The sequence below is a fragment of the Rhineura floridana genome, chromosome 1, assembly GCF_030035675.1.
Source record: "Rhineura floridana isolate rRhiFlo1 chromosome 1, rRhiFlo1.hap2, whole genome shotgun sequence".
Taxonomy (NCBI): domain Eukaryota; kingdom Metazoa; phylum Chordata; class Lepidosauria; order Squamata; family Rhineuridae; genus Rhineura; species Rhineura floridana.
This window is the reverse complement of record NC_084480.1, coordinates 15,326,163-15,349,406: the sequence shown is the minus strand read 5'-3', so window position 1 is coordinate 15,349,406 and position 23,244 is coordinate 15,326,163. Positions and strand designations below refer to the sequence as shown.

The 23,244-nt window shown below is 40.3% G+C and overlaps 2 protein-coding genes across 7 annotated transcripts in view; both read left to right on the top strand.

The window, feature by feature from the left end:
* Window positions 1-23,244, top strand: part of DYM (dymeclin) — a 282,022-nt gene that overhangs the window by 90,018 nt on the left and 168,760 nt on the right. The window lies entirely within an intron of this gene.
* Window positions 14,273-15,580, top strand: LOC133375629 (uncharacterized). Of its 2 annotated transcripts, none has more exons than XM_061607420.1 (2): window positions 14,273-14,625; window positions 15,106-15,580. In XM_061607420.1, the coding sequence occupies exons 1-2, from the start codon at window positions 14,513-14,515 to the stop codon at window positions 15,509-15,511; spliced, it is 519 nt and encodes a 172-aa protein (XP_061463404.1). In that variant the 5' UTR covers window positions 14,273-14,512; the 3' UTR covers window positions 15,512-15,580. The 2 variants fall into 2 exon arrangements, with proteins under 2 accessions (XP_061463404.1, XP_061463403.1); XM_061607419.1 differs by having other exon boundaries at window positions 14,273-14,775.

Below are 23,244 nucleotides of genomic sequence, written 5' to 3'. Positions count from 1 at the left end.
GAGTGGAAAGGATTGTGCTGTAGGTTTTTCTAAGACTGGGGGAAAGCCTTTCAGTAATTATGCGGCATGGAAATCTGTGTATGTTGCTACCTTCTTCCACTTCAGTTTTCACCCATATACTACTAAAATATCATGCTCTGAGACCGGTATAAGTCCTGGACAGTAAAAGTAGCATCCTTCTGTTACTTTAGTGTGTTATCTAAGTAGCCTGGCCTCAGTCTCTCTAGGCCATTGAGGCTAAGCTGTGCGAGTTACAAAAGGGATAGTTACAAGTGTGTCTCACTATATGTCCAGCTGACATTCTGATCATTCCATCCCATTATATCATGAACCCTTGCACTGTGATGCTAAGTGAAACTTAAACCCTAAGTTTTGGTCATATGAAGTCCCCTAATCTCTTTGGTATCACATCTCTGAAATTGTGAAATTGTGGATCATTCTGAAGAAATAAAAGAGTGAACAGTTGTGATTACAGTCAGTTGTAGGAATTCCGGGGAGGGCTAACTTCTTTGGGATATTTTATTATCTATTGATCGCCCTAACTGATTTCATGCTGCTGTGATTAATGATCGTTCTGATTTTATTGTATTTTATCTGTATTGTATTGTAATTTACTGAATTTTAGTTTGTACGTCGCCTAGAGTGGCTTCGGCCAGATAGGTGACACAAAAATTAAATTTATTATTATTATTATGTATCTCAGTGATGAGTACCAGATTAGCTTCTATGCCATATAAATGGACACTCTCCAGTCTTCTTGTTCTCAGATTTGAAATGCATAGGTTGGCCTTTTTTTCTCTTCTGATAGGAATCACTCTTTGGTACACCCTGCCTTTTGGGGTATCTGTTTCCAGCATGAATCAATTCTATGTCTGTAAGAAATGCTGACAAGTCCTAACCACAGTGCTGTGTGTGGTAGGAAGGCTTGCATATGCATTTTATTTCCTCTCCGCCACCCCGTCTTAACTCTTTTGCAACAAAAACAATTAAAGCAGATTTTCTGCACGTCCTCCCTGTTAAAGACCCCACGGTGAGCAAAACATTAATCCTGAACATTCTAACAGTTTTCATTCTTGTCTTGTCTCAGGCCAGTAAAGAACAACAAAGTGTCTTGGACGTCCTGTGATGCAAACATGATACATCTGTATGGACTCTTACTGCCTGTGAGGCAGATAATAAAACCCTGTAACTTTGGCCATAGACGTTTTGATGAAAAGGGCTCTGGCTTCTGGGTGGGTGCTTAAAGTGTAACACTTTTTCTTTGTGTGAGGAAAGTTTTTATTGTTTAGTGATCAAACTGCTTTCTAAGAACAGAGTTAAAGCTCTCTCACACAAAGCTAATTGGAAGCCAAAGTTGATGCCTTCACAGATGTGTCCTGTGATCAGCAGTGGTGTTGTACAGTGGCACAAATTGGGCTTCTTTACAGCATAGCCTCTATGCATCCACACTTTTCCGTGGTCTTTGAGACCCAATTCCAGGTGGAAATGATGGAGTATCTGGGACCAGCAAAGATGCCCCGCTCCAAAAGATGCCATTTTTATAAGCTGTAGAATTTTGGGGCTTATAATGGCAGCACTTTTTTTTTTTTGCTATTTGGTTTAACTAAAAGGGCACTCTTGGTGCCTCTTTAACATATTGTTTGCTTTACTTATATTTATTTATTTATTTATTGTATTTGTATACCGCCCCATAACCAAAGCTCTCTGGGCGGTTTACAGCAACTAAAAACATCACCTTTCCTCCAAGGATTTCCCACCTTTCCTCCATCTTAGTTCTCCTCCATCTCATTTTGTCCTTACTATAACCCTTGAGGTAGATTAGACTGAGTATGAGTGACCTGCACAAGATCACCCAGCGGTTGAATGGGGATTTGAATCTGAGTCTCCGCAATCCTTGTCCAACACTCTAGTAACTATACCATACTGACTCTCACTGTTCTGTTCATTCATAACTAGCTCTTTCTCACTGAAGTGATTCTTGTACATTTCCAATAACGTTTGGGATGACAATTGCTTGTAGCCAGTTATTCTATAGGTGCAGGTCCCCCTGGGATTTGGGTACCAAATGTCTGGACTCCATTTGCTAACCTATAGAACAGATACTTTGTGCTGGGTTGGGGAAGCAGAACAGATGGTATAATAAATTCTAGAATTTTTGGAGACACTGCAATAGTAATACACACGTATGTCACCTCTCTCCCCACCCCACACTCCCTCCCAATGATGGGGGGTGGGGACAGCCTGTGTAAAGATCTGGGTAATATAGTAATGTGGAGTCTTTTTTGTTTGTAAAAATCTATGCAGGCTCATGCCAAGCAGTATTAAAGGCAGGCCTATGTTTACTTGCTAGGTAAGTTTTCAGGCAAACCCATGCCAATACATCTAATTCTCCTCTTGGAGGCAGTAAAAGAGCATGTCTCTGTTGTTTGGAAGAAGTGTATGATATGCAGCTCATAGGAAAGAGGCAACCACCCACAACCCTTGTTGGCTCTGTTTAATTTAGAAACATGGAGATAATTTAATGTTTTGACTTGTACGACTAATCCTGTTCTCTCAAACACAGAAGAATTGTTTTCTCTAAAATCATTGATAAATTGCTTAAATTGTTCCAGACTGGCTTTTTAGAGATTCCTGACAATACAGGAATTTCTTCCCTCCTATTTTAGATAGCAGATCATCTCGCTGACAATATTAAAGTGTTTAAGGCATTACTGCCATAGAAAGAAAGGTGAAATTTGGTGTATATGTAGTGAAGTGTAGCTTAATTATTGCGAAGACCTAAAAAGAAGGCACTTTTAATTCTTCCCCCTCAAAGCTCAGAACATGAACTCTACCTTTTTGCAACAGCTAGTACTGTAGCCCAGAGCAAACCAAACCATATATGGGATTGGGAAGGTGGATTTGCCATAGCAGCCTGGAATGTAACTTTGAAAATAGGACAAGCCATGCAAAAGGGATTCCCCCTTCACACTTCTGAACAATGATTTATTTTTTATACTTTTTCTTCTATGGAAAGCTCATAATAGCTTCTGTGGGGTTCCAGTGGTATTTATTTTTATTTATTTATTTAAAATATTTCTATCCCGCCCTTGTACCCTATAATAGGGCACTCAGGGCAGCTTACAAAAATAAAATCAAACATGTACATAATAAAATGGTAAACAATAAAATCACAAAAACATTAAAATAAATTAAAATACATAAAATACAATATATATGTGTGTATATATATACACACACATATACATATATATATAGGGATTAGTACCAGCCACCAATCAGATCCACGTGCACTCCACTTGAACAGTGTGAGATCTTCAGTTGAGGAAGAGGTTCCCCTCTTCTCCTGTAGCAGTCAGGAACATATCTACGCTTGTACAATACAAACTCTATTTGCTAGTATCTTTATAAAAGGTTCCCAAGCAGATAGGCCCTTATTTGACAGGGTTGGGGAACCTCCTGCATGCAAACCTAATTAGGCCTGGCATGGGTTCCAGTGTGACCCACAAGGCTGTTTTCCCCAAACCATGCCCATCTGGCCAACGCCTGACATCATCCATAATATCAGGTATGGGGCAGGTAGAGACAGAGCTGCCAGTGGGCAATTGGGAGCCTTAAAATGATCTCCCAGTTATTCCTTGGCAAGCAAGGCTTGCTGTCAGCAGTGACAACAAGGCACAGCCACTCCTATCCATAAATATTCCTTTGCATTGCTGGCTTGATTTCAAGGTGGCAATGGAAAGGATCTTCCTTTGTAGGAGCAGCTCAAGCTAAGCCTACAAAGGAAAAAATATACTTTGGGTCACCTGGTCTCATTGCAATGTTGGGTGATTGACAGGTCAGTGGCCCTCTCTATCTGTCAAAATTACCTAAGGAGGGAGATGGGGTTGCTGTCAAAATGACCTGCTGCCTGAAAAGGGTTCCCCATCTCTGCTGTATAACTACTGTACTGTGGGTGCTTTGGATGCATCTGTCAAGTGAAAATTTTGTGCATTTATTTTAAGACGTTTTCCAATAATTCTTAGTTTACACTGTGCTCCCTACATGGCTAATGTTAAATCTTTCTCTCTCTCTGTATGAAACTATCAGTAATAGATAAATAAAAACTTTCAGTTTTCATTCTGTTTTTTTTAATAGATGTACTTGGGGTGATTTGCTTATGTGAATGTTTTGATGTTTATAGCTGTTGAGAGAACAAGATAAGAATCCTAATGGTAAAAAAGGCAATTGTCTGTTGAAGTTGGGATTATAATCATGTTACAGTGGTGTTGAATATATCATTGCAACCTATGGATCTTTTCCCTAATTCTATCCTGTCTAAAAGTGAAAGATAACAATTAGCATTGAGTCAAAGTAGGGGTTACATTTTCATGAAAACATTTATCCCCTGTGAAACATGTTCCTCTCCTTGTTCCAGCAGTTATTAAGGGGGTAAATATGAGAGATGTTGAGTGGGGATGTGCAGGGCAATTGTTTTAATATTTATTTGTTAATTTGTGTTATGCATGCATTTGTGTTGTGGCTTTATTGTATATTTTTATAATATTTGCTGTTTTATCTTCTGTACACCGCTTAGATATTTTTATATATATTAAGCGGTAGATATTGAAATGGCTTAAATAATAATTAATAATAAAGTAAAATAAGGTGAAAGTGTTCTGTTCAGAGTGAGGGCAGAAAGAATTGCTCACACTCTGATTTGGCTTTGAGATGGCATGTTGCCAAATCTCCTTGGCTATTGGGTACAGTGACATTATCACACTGTCTATATGTGATCTCTGGCTGAATAATGTAGTCAGCAGGAAGAGCCATCCTCTTACTGAAAAATAATGCTTCAAAGTAGCATCTGAGAAGGGTAGTGAACAGATGTGGAAAAAGCAAACATTTAGGGGGTCTTCTGAACATTGCAAAATTTATTTTTTCACCCCAAAAATATTTGCCAACAAATTTTGCTCAACCCTAATAAAAACACTGTACGCTTGTTTTTACATGATGAGGAAACAAGCTTCTGATGTTGAGGCAGCAACCAACCAACATGAGTAAGCTGCTTCCTTGTGGTCTCAAAGCTGCCATACCACATGGAAGAATTTTGGAATTCTTAACCTCAAAACTTTTTGTTGGAAAGGCAGCCAGTAAATTCCATGAATAAATAAATGTTTATCTTTCTGATAATTTAGAAACCGTATGTTTAGGTATCACATTCATATGCAGTTTTCATTGTATCCTCAAGATCTGACTCCTAAATATTACATATTCAGTGTAGAGTGTGGTGTAACACTCTAAAGCATCTGATCCTGTGAGTCTGCCCAAACCTACGCAGTGTCTCCATGCCAGCTGTGCACATATCTGGCAATCCCTGGCATGGATGTGTTATAGACACTTGGGCTGACGTAGTGGTGCTTGGAAGCATTGCACTTGCTGAATGGGGGGCTGCCACAGGAAAGTGCTTTCAGCAGCTTCCACGTGGGTGCTGTAATTTCAATAGTCCCCCTTATTCTCTAGGACCAGCATGGCAACAGATGTCAATATTAAGGAATTTGTTCTGACAGAAGCTGGGCAGCAGCCATGGCAAGTAAGGATATTGGTCTTAATTTGCCTCTTTGGATCTGAAGGTTTGAGGGAAGTTTTCTTTTACTTGTCCCATTTCTTTTTACATAAAGGCTGGGTTAAGGATGTAGGGAAGTTTCTGGCTTTGACGTTTATTTCTTTTAATTTAGGCCAAGCTGTTAACGGGATTATAACAATGTTATTTTTTCACTGAACATTTTAAAAGAATCAACTCTAATGAAATGTGTTCTGCCAAGCTGAAGTTTCCAATACAAGTATGAGTGTTTTTTACATAACCTCTGATAAATTGCTGTTTTTCCTTTTGAACAAGCCATCAAAAACATTTTTCCTTCTTTCTGTGAAAGTTTGCCCAGCCAAATTATAACAAAACTAAAATAGTATTTCTGTGCTTAGCAAAATAATAATGTGTGGATAAAACTAACTACTTAGCTGTCACAGATTAAATTTAATTACCTCCTTCCCAGATTGGTGGTTATAGATGAATTGATTTGGGGCTTTATGTAGCTACATTTGGGGCAGGAGTTAGGGTGGCTTGTGGCACATGAATCTATTAGATTCTTCAGTATCTTTTCCAGGATGGCTGATATGGAGGAAAGTAACACCATTCTTGGAAGATAATATAGGTTTCAAGTGAAGAAATGCTGATTAAGAATGGTTTTCACTGTTTTACATAAGAACATGGCTGGCCTAAACCTTTTTGTCAATTTTGCAAGTGAGATCCTCTTCCCCTTTTGCTCAAGATCTTTGGGAAAGCAGAAATGGTAGAGCCTCTTCTCTCAGGAACCCCTTTCAAAGTGACAGCATGACTTCTCTTTCAAATGATAGCTAGGCCGCACCTGCCTAGTCTAGCCATCTTGAAAATTTCCCTCAGTGCTCTTCATATAGCACCACTCTGGGGCATTGTGGGGAATTTAAATGGCAGCTAGATGAGCTAGTCAGCACTGGTGAGAGTGCTGAACTGAATTTTGTTTTCACAAAGCTGGGCCATAAGCAGATGCCAGTGGTGGCCTGGCAGCTGCCCAAGGATGTCAGGTGCTGATGCTGGCTCAGGCTCGGTGTTTTTCAGATGGTGAGGTAGGGGTGTATGTGTGTGTGTACATTTATTTTCTGCTCACAGACATGCTACTTCTTTGTAGTAAGATGAAGTCATCGTACGTCCTCAAACATGGCTGTTGCAGTGGTTTCAGTACAGTACTGAGTACATGAAGAATCGCTGCAAGTGTGTTTAAAAGTATGCTTGGCAACCCGGTCCTAATGGTGTTTGCAGAGAGCTGCTGCTGCTGCAATGGCATCTGGTGATCTTTTCATGCTGCTGGGCTCTGACGCGTAGCACTTGGGTTCTGTGGCGTCATGTTTGCAAGCAGGAGAGAGCAGCTTGGTTATGTTGTTGTTGACTTTGCAATCATAGTTACTTATGAGAATTCCTCATCTGATTCATGCATGACTCTGTACAAGGCAGATGAACCAGTGTAACATCTAGATCAGCCTTTCCCAACCAGTGTGCCTCCAGATGTTGTTGGACCACAACTCCCATCAGCCTCAGCCAGCATTGCCAATGGTCAGGAAAGATGGGAGTTGTGGTCCAACAACATCTGGAGGCACACTGGTTGGGAAAGGCTGATCTAGAGGGATTTGTTTCCTCAGTGCAGTGCCACAGCATGGAACCTTGTACCTGCGCAGCCATGCTTCCTACTAAGATATAAGTAAACGTTTGAAATAATCAAAATAATTTAATCAGAATTTTGAAATAAGCCCTGACCTCTGGCTCATTTGGTCAGTGGTACAAGTTGCTGAGTGACTAGAAGCTGTGTAGATTGAATATCTTGAAACTCCTCAGTGCTGCAAACTATAACAAAGCCCAGTTGCAGGTCTCTGACCACACTATCTTGTTGGAAGTGGGCATGGTAACCATCTACCAGGCTAGTTCAGTCAATTTCTTAGTGTACTGACTGAAATGGGCTTATATGACAATTTAAGGTGGTAACTGTAAATCTTATTTTCCTGGCCAACAAACTATCATTTGCTGAACTCTACTTTCTACATCATATTTTAATGCATTCATGTACCAGTTTAGCTCTCTTCACTGGCTTCTCTTCACTTCAAAATCCTTCTTTCTGCATGTAAATTTCATGCTCTAGTTTTTCTAGAAAGGTAAGAAACCACTTTATATGATTCAGACCACCCATCTAGCTCAGTATTGTCTGCAGCAGCTTTCAAGGTTTTCAGACATGTAGATGCTGGGGATTGAACCTTGACCCTTCTACATCCTTCACCAGGGGTGAGAAACTTGTGGCTCTCTAGATTTTGGTGGGCTACAACTCTTATCATTCTTCACCATTGGCCATGCTGGCTGGGGCTAATAGGAACTGGAATCCAACAACATTTGGGGGGCACCAGGTTCCCTCCCTCCATGACCCATTCTACATGCAAAGTATGTGCTTTGGCATACAGTTATAGCCTCCCATTGTCTCTTTATTTTTTGTCTGTTCTTGTCTGTTTTCTTCCTGTTCAGTCTGTTGTCTTTGGTTAAATTCTGGCTTTCTTCATTGGCCTTTGATCTTTGCCCTTTGCAGTTCTGTATACCTGGAGCTTACTTCCTCTTTGGTCTGTCTTGTTTCCTCTTCAAACAAACAAACAAAACAAACCTTCCCGAAAGCTCATGTGATTAATTTTCTCTTTTTTTGCTTACTAAAAACAAATGCATACAAAAACTGTATTGACTTTCATCAATTTGTGAGATCCTTGCAGAGCATTTCACAAAGTCTTTGCAGATGAGTGATTGTGTGACCTTCAGCCTGCAATATAAAGAGCTGTAGAAATGCCATTCATACCCCCTGGTAGCACTCAGAGGCAACACAAATGATATGTAGAAGGGAGAGGCTCCTGAAGGCTCCATGGATGGCACATTTAAAAGCTTACGCAGAAAAACTTGTTCCATAACAGAAATCCAATTCCAAATTATGGATTTGACCCAGTTTTTAGTTTAGTGTAACACAATAACAATTTAGTGTTATCTGTGTTAATGCAGACAATCTACCTGGCTGGAAAAAAAATAATGATGGTACCTGGATGATCTTACCATTGCTGTGGTTGTCTGCAGTATGGAGGAGAACACTGATCACAATTGGTGTGAGAGCATTTGATAATTTTTTAACGCCTTTTAGTTGAACTATCTAGTCAAGACAGGTTCTTCGAGCTTCTTAGAATATATAATCCATTTTAATCTTGGGAGCTTTAATTGTAACCAAGCACATCTACCTCTGTTTCTTGTTTCAAAACATTTGTGGTTGTGAGCTTTATTCTTCCCAATAGGGGAAGACACAACACCTACTATTCAGAACAAACAAAAGTTAGCAAAAGATCCTTGTGTCATTGCACAATGATAAAGATCATATTGTAGCTATTGAAGTTAGACTTCTCTATATTGGGCTCCTGCTGGGAGGAAGGGTGGGATATATATATATGAATGAATGAATGAATATTTATTAATTATTTATTCGTTCGTTCGTTCATTCATTCATTCATTCATTCATTCATATATATATTGGCCAGCTCCATTGAAGGCTAGTCACATTCCTATTAGATTAGTTGAGGGAGCAGGGAACTCTGTGGGTGTTGCTGTAATGGGAATTTAAACTTGTGAGCCAGAGTGAGATGGCAACATAACCTTTCTTTATGTTGCAAAAGACGACTTGTGGAAACTGATAAATTTCTTGGAAAAGTCACTGGATGAACACTTTCCCTTATTGGCTCTCCCCTGTAGCTGAGTGGCTGAGAGGTTGAGCAAGAGTCCCCCCAGTTTGCCCTTTAACATTATCATATTTGGTACCCTCCACTGAATCTTTGGCAATGAGCAAACTATAGACAGTGCAAGCTGTTGAGGTACAGCAGTGATCTTTGTTTCAACATTATGGGTTAAAATATGAGAAAGGTGTGAAAGATAGGATGGTGGAAGAGTCTTCATGTCTGTTGCTTTTCTTAGAATTATTTTGGATTCATTTACAGAAAACTGAATAATACTTCTTCCCCCCCTAAAAATATCTGGACTTCTGATAATATATTGTAAATCCTTAGTGTTTTTATCTCTGTTCTTTAGGTTTTGTAAAGAACCTGTTGCATAGAATTTAGAATATACCACAGGTAGATATAGGAAATTTATGCTAAGTGGCCAAAAGGAATCATTGGGTTCAGCCACTGAACCCCAGCCATACTTGACTAGCTTGCACCCCCTACCATTTATTTTTTAAGTCTGGACATTTCTCCTCTTCTCCCTTTAGTTTGTCTATTGCAGCAGTTTCTAACCTGTTGTGATATCCTGCAGAACCCCCACCTTTTGTTTCCTGTCTGTGCCCCCCCCACAGCACAAAGTTAAAATTATTCAAGATCATTTGGCAATTGGAAAATTAAGAATGTTCATAACCATAATTGTGAGAGATCATTAACTTTTCAGTATGGAGCTTTGTGTTTTGGGCATATTTGTTACATTCTTTGTCATAGTGGCGATGACTGGCTGGTGCAAGAGGGGAAAGTGAAGTTCCTGAAGTGGAAGATTATAACATACCATGGGACTTTGGTTGAAAAGCACTGAATGTTGGTTGTAACCCCTCAGAAAGAGGACCGTACACCTTCCATGATTGCCTGATTTGCAGGACATGCTAAGCCAAACTATGGTTTAGTGAGACTGTGTGGGTTTCTGGAGAGAAATTTACAGTCGCTTTGCCCATCCCTAGTAGTTTTTGCTGCCACACCAAGCTATGCCAAGGTTTGCCTTAATGTGCTGTTTTAACCGAGGCTCATGGTTAAGCTCTCTCTTCACCAACCATGAGCTGTAACCAAGAACAAACCTTGGTCTAGCTTAGCGTGTTGTGTGAACTAGGCCATTCCGTAAAGCACTCTGGTTTCTGTTGGCAACTATATAAAGAGATAATAATATTCTGAGTTGACAGCCAGTATTGCTTATAGAAGATAGAATTTCCCTTTGTCTGAATTCTTCTGTCTGAATTCTGTGTGTGCAAGCTTTAGCTGTCCACAAAAAGGCAGAACAGTGTAGTGGGTAGAATGTTGGACTTAAACCAGGAACATCTAGATTCAAATTCCTCATCAGCCATAAAGGTACTAGGCAACCTGGTCAGTCATGTGCCTAGCCTAACGTTCATTACAGGCCTGTTTTTGTAAGAGGAAAAAATGAAATAACACCTATAAATGCTAATTTGAGGTCCTTAGAAGAAGGTTGGGATACAAAGTCACAATAATAATAAATAATACATTCAAATAAAACGTTAAAATATTTTAAACATTTATATCCCACCTTTGTAGTGTAAAAACACCACTTGGGAAAGTTTACAACATGAAATATTACAGTGTTTTATCTTAAAATGTGGTAAAACAGCAGAGCTTGGAAGTAACTCGTTATTTTTAATGAGTTACTTGTAATTCGTTACAATTTTAAATAACGAGTGGGTAATTCCATTACATTTGGCAAGTAACAGAACGACTAGTAATTTCCCTACTTTTCAGCTGCAACTTTAACGTTTCCACGTTAGGTTGCACGTTACTTGGGGCGGGAACAAGGGGAAGACAGCTCCTGGCTGTGATTGGTTAACACAAGACATGTGCCTCACACTGATTGGACCTCTGCGCAGACTCTCTCTTCCCTCGTGATCTGTGTTAGGATGCACGAGGGAAGAGGTGAATAGGCAGGGCCTGCTAGCATCTGAGAGGAAAAAATGGACGCCGGAGGAAAAAGCCAGGGCAAGGACAACGGAGGAGAAAAGGCAGCAGCAGAATGGCGAAGAGCTGTGGAGGTGAGTGACGATGATTTGTGTGTGTGTGTGCGCCCCCGCGGCACCGTTCTGCCCCCCCGCCCCCCCACGGCACCGTTCTGCCCCCCCGCGGCACCGTTCTGCCCCCCCGTGGCACCATTCTGCCCCCCCCACAGCACCGTTCTGCCCCCCCGTGGCACCATTCTGCCCCCCCCACAGCACCGTTCTGCCCCCCCCATTGCCTCTCCTTGCCTCTGCCGCCCCCTCCATCAATCACAAGGCACTTCCGAAACTTCGGCCTACTTCTCTTCCTTCCCCCCCTTTTTGAACTCTCCCCCTTGTTCCCATGCATACATACCTGTGTGCTGTATTTATCCAGACAGAGCACTCCTGCCTTTTAAAATGCCGGCTAGCTTTTTATTGTATATTTATTTGAACTCCATCTTTCTTTTTATTTGTATTTTTGTCCTGTTTAATCACAAGACTGAATTGTATGTGGGACAAAAACTGTCTCAGTAATAATAATAATAATAATAATAATAATAATAATAAATCATTAGGCATATAATAAATGGCTTAAGTCTGATTTTTATGTTCTTGGCAGAGATGAGGTGAGAAGTAGGGTCCTTGCAGCTCCTCCTCTCAGTCCCCCAGCTCTCAAACTCATGTTCTGTGAGAAAGAGAGAGATTCCCAGTCCCAGAGAGAGATAGAGTGTTGACAATCTCTGCTAATATCTATACAAATGTACATAACATGCATCACCTGAACTCACATGATCTAGAGTTACCTTAGATCTTGCAAGATTTGCAAATGAGAAGCAATAGGGTTTTATATTAGTTCTGATTGTCTATTGGGCTATCATAGGTTATATGTTTTTTTCATTTTCTATGGCAAAAACTCCAACTTCAGTGGAATTTATGTGATGTGTTCTAATCATTTGAATTTGGCTAATGAATGCTTTATTCTTTCATCAGAACTTTCGCAGTAGTACTAAAATATTAATAAAAAAGAAAAGGGAAAGAAAAAATACTTTACATACATCATTCAGCTGTATTGCTAATTATAGATATAGATATAAAAGATAAACGGCATTTTGTCAAAAGTATTTTTGTCTACATTTTATACCTCATCCTTGGTTTTCCAAGCTTGGCATGGAATGCTTCTCATACAGAATTAATTTGAAATGCTGCATATTTATTATCATAATCATCATATTCAAAATAAAAAATATATGTACCGCCTTCAAGTTGATTCCAACTTATGGTGACCCTATGAATAGGGTTTTCATGAGGCTGAGAGGCAGTGACTGGCCCAAGGTCACCCAGTGAGCTTCATGGCTATGTGGGGATTTGAACCCTAGTCTCATTTTGTTCTCACAACAACCCTGTGAGATAGTAGGACTGTCCCAGGCAGGGTTATTCAGTGAGCAAAAATGATGCAAATAGGATCTCTTTTAATTGTGCTATCGACCTGCTTACTTCCACTCTGACTGGGGCATCTTGCAGCATGGGGAAGAGATGGGGGCACATCACAGCTGAAGTTCACCCATATAGGAGCATTATCTCTTGTTTATGACAGAGACGCCTGTTGCAGGTTTTGCTGCTGAGAGCAGCAGTCAGTTAGTGCGGCCACTTGAGTCACAGCTTGTTGATCCTGAGGAGGCAAAACTAGAAAGTGAGGTTCAGAAAGGAGGCCCTGTGCACGAGGAGGAGGAGGGCATGAAGCAGTGCCAGTTGCCCACAGCCACATCTGCAGAACAGCAAGTACCATGGTTTGGCTTTGAGAAAGCTTGTACATTTGTGAGCCAGAGTGGGAAAAATGTTGTTGTACGATGCAATTACTGCCTTCCAAGGATCAAAAATCTGAGATCAGCTGTTTCCTCCTCATCCAATGTGAAGAAACATTTTGAGGTAAGCCTTTGTCATGCTGGTCCTCAAAGAGTGTCCATTGTCTATTTATGTTTAAATTGTGAAGTTCCTCTTCCATTTTTTCTTGGATTCGTGCTTTGTTCTTCTTCCTCAGAGGGCACACCCTGAGAAGCTGAGAGCAATTGAAGAAGCAATAAAGGCAAGGAGACGTGGCCTTCCTGAACCAATGCATGACACCCCTCCTCCCAAAATGCTGAAGCAGCAGCAGACAACCCTTGAGAGGTGGGGATCTGGCAGGGAGCCTGTCACCCAGAGCAATCTCGACAGGAGAATCATTGATTTCATTGTAGAGGAGACATTACCACTTCAGACTGTGGACAAACTATCATTCATTAATCTGGTTCGCATTGGACTCCCCAAAGATCTCACCATCATATGTGCCAAGACTCTGAGAGACAGAATTGAGAAGAGAGCATGCCACATGAGAGAAACTCTTGCAAACCGAATGGGTGCTGTGGCATATATAGCAACCACTGCAGATTGTTGGCCAATGGCAAGAAGAGTTCCTTTGGGGTAACAGCCCACTGGATCAACCCAACTACCCTGAAACGTGAGGTCGGGGCCTTGGCTTGTAAGCGTCTGAAGGGGCGCCATACATACGATGTCCTTTCAAAAGCACTGCATGATGTACATGTACAGTACAGGATCCACAACAAAATTATGTGCACTACTACAGACAATGGCTCCAACTTTGTGAAAGCGTTCAGAGTTTTCATGGCCAAAGAACCAGTGGAAGCTGCAGGCACCAGTGACGATGATGGTGATAACCAGGAGGAGGAGGAGGCTGAGGTGGAGTTTGTGCCTATCTGTGAGATCCTGGACACAGGACCTGAGGCAGAGGAAGAAGCTGCAGACTCAGGAGAGGATTTTGTTTTACCACCACACCAGAGATGTGCTAGCCACACCCTCAACCTTGTGGCAACACAAGACATAGAGGCCATGCTTTCTGACTCCTCCAAAAGTAGTCTTCTTGGTCCTTTCAAGAAACAGTTTCGTTCCTTGATGGGAAAGTGCAGCAAGTTGTGGTCCAAGCAGAACCAGTCAGCCCAGATTGCTGAGTATATCCGTGCGCAATGTGGTGTGTATCTGAAGGTACCGAATAAGAGCAGGTGGAATTCCACCTTTGATGCGTTGAAGCAACTACATGAGCTCCTGTCAACTGTGCCACTAAAAATGCATGCCATAATGGACCGCTGCTCCTTGTCCGGATCACAGCTGCTGAGATTGAAGTGGTACAGGAATACACAGAGATTATGGAGCCACTAGCCCAGTCCCTAGATATCCTGCAACGGGAGAACGGCATGTTCGCTACAACGCTCTGCAATCTGGACCTCAAGTTAGAAGGACTGGAAAACAAACCTGAGAGGTACACATACTGTTTTCAGCTGCTGAGAGCCCTAAGAAAGCGGTTTGCAGCTATCTGGGAGGACAAGAGGCTTTTTCTGGCAGCCTGCCTACACCCTCGCTTCAAACTAGATTGTCTGGAATCGTGTCAGGCCGCCACCCATACCAACAAGTAAGAACATTAGGGAAGCCCTTTGGGTGGATTACTCCAAGGGAAATGTCGTCTCAAGGGAGGCATCAGAGGGCTTAAGGTGGTAGGCAGGGGCTGGTCCTTTTCTTCCTGGGGCTCCTCATCACAACCTTGGGTTGCTGCAGGTAATCCTTAAGGGTCTGCTGTGCTGCCCCATGAGTGTGGTGACTTGGTCACCTTCCTACCTTCCATGTCATCATCCACAGGCTCAGGCTGGACCCTGAACCAGGGGACATGACAAGCATCAGGAAATGAAGAGCAGATGATGGTTTCCTAACATATATGTGTTAACATATCCTCTCTCTTTCTTAGATACACAGTGGAAGCCTTGTTGAAAGCTGAAATAAAGATGGGTGTACTTTATGAGGACAGTGATCAGTCTTCAGATAAAGACCAGGAAGGAGATGACTTAGAAGATGACTTCTTTAACTTTCTGCCCCAGGGCAAGAAGTCAGCAGTGGACACTGCTGAGGAGGAACTGGTGAGGTACCTGAGGTCTCCCAGCAGGGAAGTGTCATCACTCCATGGCTTTCCACGTGTGCTGCGGTGTTTTTTGCAGCACAACACAGGCATGCCTTCAAGCGCCGCAGTAGAATGCCTGTTCAGTACTGGTGGCAACGTAATGACTGTAAAAAGAAATTCCTTGTCTGACATGCTCTTTGAGCATCTTGTTCTTTTGAGACATAACAAACATATTATAAAAGCATTTCAAGTGTAAAATTTGATTTCAAGAGTTGGGGTATCTTCATTGCTTGGGGGGATGTGAGATTCTGTTATGCCATTATGTTAATCTTATGGATAAATTTTTTTATTCTACTACCCCCTGTGTGTGTGTGTTTATTTTTAATATTGTTTTAGGCTTCTTAGATGTGCAGCAGCCAAGGCCAGCACCTTGTAGGAGTTTTTTTTAAAAAGTAACTGAAATGTAATTGTAGTGATTACTTTTGAGAAAAAGTAAAGTAACCAGTTACTTTCAGAGCAATTGTAATTGTAACGGTAATTACTACTTTTTTGGGCCAAGTAATTGTAACTGTAATTTATTACTTTTTAAAAGTAATCTTCCAAGCTCTGTAAAACAGTCATCTATCTCTGCCCCATTCAGAGTCTTATTAAGTTGTCCCACTAAGAAAAAGTTCTGTATTTTTTCATCTTTTTCAGTTTAATTGATTCCTTGCAATGAGATTGCATCAGTCAGTTACCTACTCAGAAAACATTTTCCTTGGCAAACATTGAGTTAGGCCTATATACTTTTAATGGAGAACAACCCTTAAAAATAATGATCAGTGATTACTTCAGAGCGTATTGCTTGCTCAAATTGCTACATAAATGCTGTGTGACTTTATCATTTAAAAAGAAATCATAATTCTTTTCAGGGACATCTGGTGGAAAGGAGCCCTTTTACAGCTGAAGGTTCTTTCCTTAGGGAATTGCATACATTAGGCATGCATCCTGGCAGAGGCTCTAAGGCTGCAATCCAATACTCACATGGTCTGGGAATGAGTCCCACTGAACACAATGTGACTTACTTTTGAGTAAACATACAGGATTGTCCTATAGGTAAAAAAACAAAGCGTGGTCCGTTTTATTCAGTGTTACATTGCGGAGGAAGACATGCATAGTTTCCCATATTTCTGGTACCTTTGTTCATTAGTATTTTATACATAACTTTTCAGGCAGACCTCACAGAAGGTATACAAATTATTATTACATCAACAAGGATTGGTTAAAAAAAGTTACAATATAGTGGAAAGACAGCTCTCCACTCTTCTCAGGGCGAGTTGGTCCTTTAGAACCCCCTGTGGTGGCAGTTGGAGGCAAGATATCCTGATTTGTAGTGCATGAATCAGGTTTCAGATGTACACATGGGAATTACATGAGCTTGCAGAAAGTAATCAACTCAGAGTCCAATGATTTGTAAATACTCTGGGTCAACAAAAGATGTGTGAATTTTTATTTTGTTAAATTGCCTTTAAATTAAACCACAGTTGAAAAGCTGAGATTCATCTTTCATAACAGTTCTAATTAATTCTGTCAGTTGCAATATCTGATAGTTCTTCAGGAAATGTCCTATTTTCACTACCACCTGGTCACTTTTTGGAAGAACAGCTAGAATAATCTCTTCTTTAGCAGACAGTGAAGATCTTGTTTTGTTTGATACAGCAGCTGCCTTCCAGCATCCTTTAAGCCATTCAGCAAGTAAAAACATCTGGTTTTAGGCCACCCATAGGTCAGGAGGTTACACAGACCTTTAATGTCTAATAAGATGTGAATATAGTGGAAAGAGAAAAATCCAAATCCATACTCTTACACTACATAGAATAGCTGCCATTGGAAGAGAAATCACATTCCTGATTTTTCTGTATTGATGTTTGATGTAAGGTTTTGTTTCCATAGTTGCATTATTCCCATCTGGTTTTGTTCTTTAATCCTAGTCGCCTATACCCAGTTTAGCACTACACTTTGACTTCTGATAGTCACATAACAATCATGAGGCATATTTTCAGCAGCATCTTGATTTGCCAGAACTTTGCAAAACTGAAAATGAATGTGTTTGCGGAATGTGTGATCTTTGGAAAAATCTGCTGTTATGAATACATCTTGAACTATAATTAGTGGGTTTGAAAGTTATTGAAAATTAAGTTGGCTTTAGAACGTGCCTTTGCCAGCCGTTGCAGATAGAAGCTTTCAAACTGAAATTTGCAATTAGTGCTCAGCATGTAAAATTAGCACTGATGTTTTTGCTGTCACTTATTAGGAGGTGAGCTGTGAAAAAGATCACTTTCTGAATTCTCAGTTACAGGTCTCCTTGGTAATACATGGGTAGTAGCAATAATTTCCTCTGAAGTATATATCTACATCTTCATACAATAATGATCCAGCCATGCCACCTATGTTAATTCAAGATCTACAATAATAAGAATGCATGTTTCCAGATCTGTTATATGGAGGCGAGTTGTTCTGGGTTGTTACAGAGGCTGCAGTTTCTCATGCTTATCATGCAAAGCCATTCCTAATGCCTTATTTTGAAGTTGCTGAGAAGCGATCTTGGCGCCACCTCCAAGACCAGTTAGGCCAGGTAATTTATTATTTAATCCATATATATATAACCCATCACCCATTTGATTCCTAGGGCAGTTTTCAACAGGATGAATGACAATAAAAACTAGACAAAATTAGGGAAAAAAACCAGGTTAAAATGGTTCAAGTACAAAGCTTAAAAGGCCCAAGATGACGAAAAGGTCTTTGCCTGGCACCAAAAAGACAGAAAAACAGGCACCAGGCAAGCCTCCCTGGGGAGGAAATGGCACAATTGGGAAGCTACCCCTGAAAAGGCCTTCTTGCTGACACAACCCATCTCACCTCAGATGGTGGGGAGCACCGGCAAGTTGTTGTGGAAACAGCCGTTCATTTAGGTATTTGCACCCCAAGCCATATAGGACATTAATGAACCAACATACTTCCCACTCTATTCTGAGCTTCCAGCATACATTATACAAATTCTGTATTAGATGAGCCGGGCACTGGATATGCGAGAAAGAGTAAGCTGTAGTTGTAGAAAACCCTACAGCCCCATAGCTCTCAGTCCATTACTGTTGTACCTGGAACCCAGTTGGGACTATTTGAGTAAATGCTGACCCAGATGCCTTATTCAGCTAGATTTCTGTGTTGCAAGCAAGAGCAGTGGCCCTGACCAGAATACATTTTGTGGTGGTGAAGAAATTTTATAGTAGAAAGACAATATAAAAAACACTCAAGGCTTACAATTTACAAACAAAACAATATTTAAAAATAACAATAAAAATATACATAAAACAGCAGCAAGGATGACAATAAAAGCAATTTAAGTCAGAAAATATATTTGTCTAATTTAGTAAGGACAAACAGAACATAGTCCAGCAACTAAAATATGATGATGATGATGATGATGATGATGATGATGATTTATTACATTTATATACCGCCTCATAGCTGAAGCTCTCTGGGCGGTTTACAGCAATTAAAACAATAAAAACAAATATACAAATTTTAAAACACAAAAAACAATTTAAAAACACAATTTAATAAAAAAAAAAAACAATTTAAAAACACATGCTAAAATGCCTGGGAGAAGAGGAAAGCCTTGACCGGGCGCTGAAAAGATAACAGTGTTGGCGCCAGGCACACCTCATTGACCATATGATTCCATAATAATAAAAGGCACCAGGTGAATACATCTTGAGAACAAGTTCTAAAGAAAGGACACTATCACCAAAAGACCCTCTCCTTGCTGGCCACCCATCCAACTTCTGATGGTTGGAGGTACATCAAGGAGCATGAATGGTTGATGCTTTGTTTTAGCATTGACTATCCTGATTCATTTTTGGGAGGAGATGCAGCAGTACAGGCATAATTTATCCCTCACAAAAGTCCAGACGGACTGTTCCCCATTCCCTCTATTGCTATGTAGACTGGCTTCACCCAATACGCCTCTCAGTAGTAGTAGCTAATTAATACAGATATTTTTTTTTCGGCTGAGAGGGAGGAGGAGACAAGCTAGTCCTTGGATGCATAGAAACCCAGAAACCCTGAGAAGTAACTGTCTCGCTTGATATGACTAAACCAACTGTCTCAGTGATGTCCCACTGCCAATTGATATTCTGTTCTTCCTTGCATTCACGCAGAAGGTTAGTAACTCTCTCCCATCCCTTCTTAAATACCTTTGAACATTCCTATCACCACCGAAGATGGCACTTTTCCCTTGGTAATTTATCGTCAAGCAGTTTGGAGCAGCAAGCCTGCTGCCTTTTGTTGAACAAGGGCCTAATTCTTTCCACTCTCTGGCCATGATCAGTAGGGGTGCTGTGGTGGCCTTAGTATTGGAGTGGGGTGTGTGGAGAGGGGTAGTTAATGATTCAGGCAGTGATGGGGCAAGAAAGGCTAGTCACAACAGTAACTATATATGGATTGCAAAATGAGCACATTTCCATGAGTTGCCTACTGGCACAACATATTTCAGGAAAGAATGTGAGTTTCTTTGCTTTAGAAAATGAGGGTGGGCCTCAGTATCGATAGGACAACATCCTGTATGTATCCCTGGAATGCAGTTTTCTGCATTTTGGGTGAAAAGGTTTACTCCAAGTCGAGCTTTCATCAAAAGAGATGTATAGTGACATTTAAAGATGTTTGTTAACAGGGAAGTAAGTTAAAATAAAAAGCTAAAAATGCTTCTCTTGACACTGAAAAAGTGCGAGTTGAAACTGGCGTTGAGAACCTGTGCCAGTATTGTATAGTCAGCCTGTCTTGCAACAAATAGCTAAGTAGAGCAGAGACAGTGCAGTTCAACCGAACTGATTTTCTTTGGTTACTCTCTTCACCTCCCTCAAAAGGGGTGTGTGGGGTTTATGTAAAACCACTGAGCATGTTGATGATTCTCAAGGTTATTGGTAAAAAAATTCTCAGAAGAGGCTTTTAGTATGAGGCAACCAACTTAAAGAAATGCAGTTGGGTCATCCTAATAACAAAGATACCATTAAATATTGGGAGGATATGGGTATTTAAATTTATGGAGCCTGAAATTATGTGTTAAAAGTGACTGGACAAACAACTCATTTCGGCAAGTGTGATTACAGGGGCAAAAGGGACTGGCTGAGAGAAACGCGGAGCAGAGTTGGCCAGTTAGCAAATATGTCCAGTCAGTCAGGAAGCAGCCATGCCAAGGCTCAGAGGCTGGAGTCTTGGTCTAGCCTTGCTGGTGCCAGCAATGTACAGGGGTCGGTCACAAGACCTTGCTATCTTAACTCACCCTGTCAGCTCTGTGCTCTGACTCTAGTTGCTGCTTGTTAGAGGATGCAAGATCCAAGCAGCTTGGCAGTGATACTGGTTTATCTGTTATTTTGCATGCTGTTAACTTAAACTGACAATTGTACAAATGTTATATGCACATAAAGAATAACTGTTGAGGGTGGGATTTTTTCTTTTTTGCTGCAAAGTATATAAAAATAAAAATATTCCTAGTGAAAGGCAAACTGTTCTATTCACTGAAGAAATCCAGTGGTGGGGTGTTTTTAAAGTGACTGTCACATATTTAAAAAGTACATGGAGATTGTGTATAATAGCGAAAGGAATTTGTCTGTATTTCCAAAAGGAGGTATTATACATAATAGTACAAAGTTTATACTAAAAAGCTAATGAAAAGAGTGGACAAAGCGAAGGGGGTGCGTGTGCATAGGGAACGAGATGGGACCCTACTTGGGAGCTTTCCTTATCGTTGCCTAAAATTTCATCACTGATTTAAATGGGAATACCTCACAATAATGAAAGTGTCTTCCCCAGAAAGCGTATGTTTCCAGGAGGACAGAAGGCTAAAGTGCATGACTCAAAAGCTTCAAGGCAGTTAGTGAAGGGTAAAGCAAAGACAACAGACTATTACGTTGTTTGGAACGTGTTTCTAACATATGTTTGGGATCATCATGCTTCAGTGACCATGTCAGCTGCCTGTATTTCTTAAATTTTAGGAGCATGACTAACATTTACCAATAAAACATAGCAACAGAAAGAGATGCTAATTGAGTGTTGTTCCAGTTCTCAAGTCTGATCACTCTAAGGGTGACAGTTTTTCCCAAAGTGTCTTGGTGAATTCTATGTGTTTGGGTGTTTACTATTGCTGTTTTCTGCTTATAAATGTTGGGTTATCATTGTTGCATCATTTACCTTTATGCTCATTGCATTACTTAACCTGTGCTGGATGTCAGTGACTTTACCTATATACAGCATAAGAAAAAAATTATATATATATATATATATATTAACAAACAAAGCTTTAAGACAGTAAGTTCACTGGAAACATTTGGTGTCCAGGACCCACATCAGGCCTACAATATAGCAGCCAATACCTTGAAACCAGCAAGTGGTGACAATAGCCACGGTATTATTAAAAGAGGTCTCTCAATTAAAACAATTCCGCAAAGACTTCGTGGAGGAATGGCAAGTCAGTGTTTAAGTCCCTTGAAGCCAAAATAAAAGCCTTAACTACACAAATGAGGAATATAGCTTTGGAAGGTCTGGATCTAGGCTTTTTCACAGTGACAAGCTGCAGTTGTTAATGCAGTCTCAGCAGGATCTGCAATAAAACAGAATGATCAGGGAAACCATGGACATCTGACTGTAAGATTCCAGAACTGATAAGCAATCCAACTGGAATGGTGGTCTGCATTTTTGCTAGATTTACTGATAAATGAAGCTGGACCAGAGCATATCACAACCTTGTCCCTAAACCCAAGACAAATTCATTCCCACATGACATCATACTCTAATTTAAAAGTACAGGACAAATTGATGAAAGTTCTGAAAGGCAAGGAGGATGTGGCATACATGGGAAACCTGTAATGTTTTTGCAGAACCTAATTATGGACACTTTTTGTAGGTGGAAGGTCTTGCAGGCCACAGAAGCCACAGAGAAATTGCAAGAGGCCAAAGTAAATAATCACCGGGGCTTCATTTTCAGACTTGTATGGCAATAGATGGCATGACACATATAGCTATGAGACACAGTATAAAAGTCAGGACCATAAAAAAATGCAAATTTTACATGATTCATGTGCAATAAATATTGTATTGATACAATAATAAAATATATTGATCGAAAGGCAGAAGAAATTATAACTAAAGAACTAGATGTGTGTAAACACTTTTAAGTTGCTAGTTGCTTTTTGATCATATGGTTGTCTTTAGTGGCAAATATTGCTAAGCAGATTAGCTGATCAGAGTGGATCCAGAGTACACAGTATTTCAGGCTCATTTCATGGTTCATGCTCTTGGAAAAACAAGATTATGGTATAATTATATTTCCATTTTACTAACATCCCTTTGTAATACCCACATCATTCCAATGTAAGAAAATACTGCTAAGAACACCCTCCAATCACCAGACAATTGGGTCTGGACAAAAAATGTTCTGGTTTTAAATGTTCAGTTATCTACTGTAAATCTGTTGAGATGAGAAATTTGGGAAAATAGGAAGACCTGTTTTCTCTCCCCCCCCCCCCCCCCGTTAAGCTAGTGGCATGCCTTTTTCAAATATAGCTTGCATTTTATGAAACAAGTATTGAATAACTGGTTTTCTGAACATAAAGTGCCTATTGAAACTAGGTGGGAGATTAGGGTGGTTAAATCACAATAGGATTACATGTGTGGACCCAAAAGAGAAGAAGCAGATAATGTTGAAGTTGCCACAGGAGTAGTATTGGAAATATGAACAAGATTTGTGGTAGGCTCAGAGTAGTAGTTTCTCTATGTATAGGCCCTGATTTAAAGCTTCTTGTTATGTGCAACAAAACATCTTCTATGCATACTTTTAAAACAACCATCAAAATGATGTGAGATATGTGACTACAAAAGTTTAAAGGAGGAAAAATCCCCAAAGAAATCACCATGTTTTATGATGACAAATCATTAATAGGGAAAGGAGGGAAA

Excerpts from the sequence above, each read along its gene's own strand:
- LOC133375629 (XM_061607419.1), top strand. The coding sequence starts at position 14,513 with ATGGAGCCACTAGCCCAGTCCCTAGATATCCTGCAACGGGAGAACGGC. Across the intron at positions 14,776-15,105 it reads GCCGCCACCCATACCAACAA|ATACACAGTGGAAGCCTTGT; the intron begins GTAAGAACATTA and ends TCTCTTTCTTAG.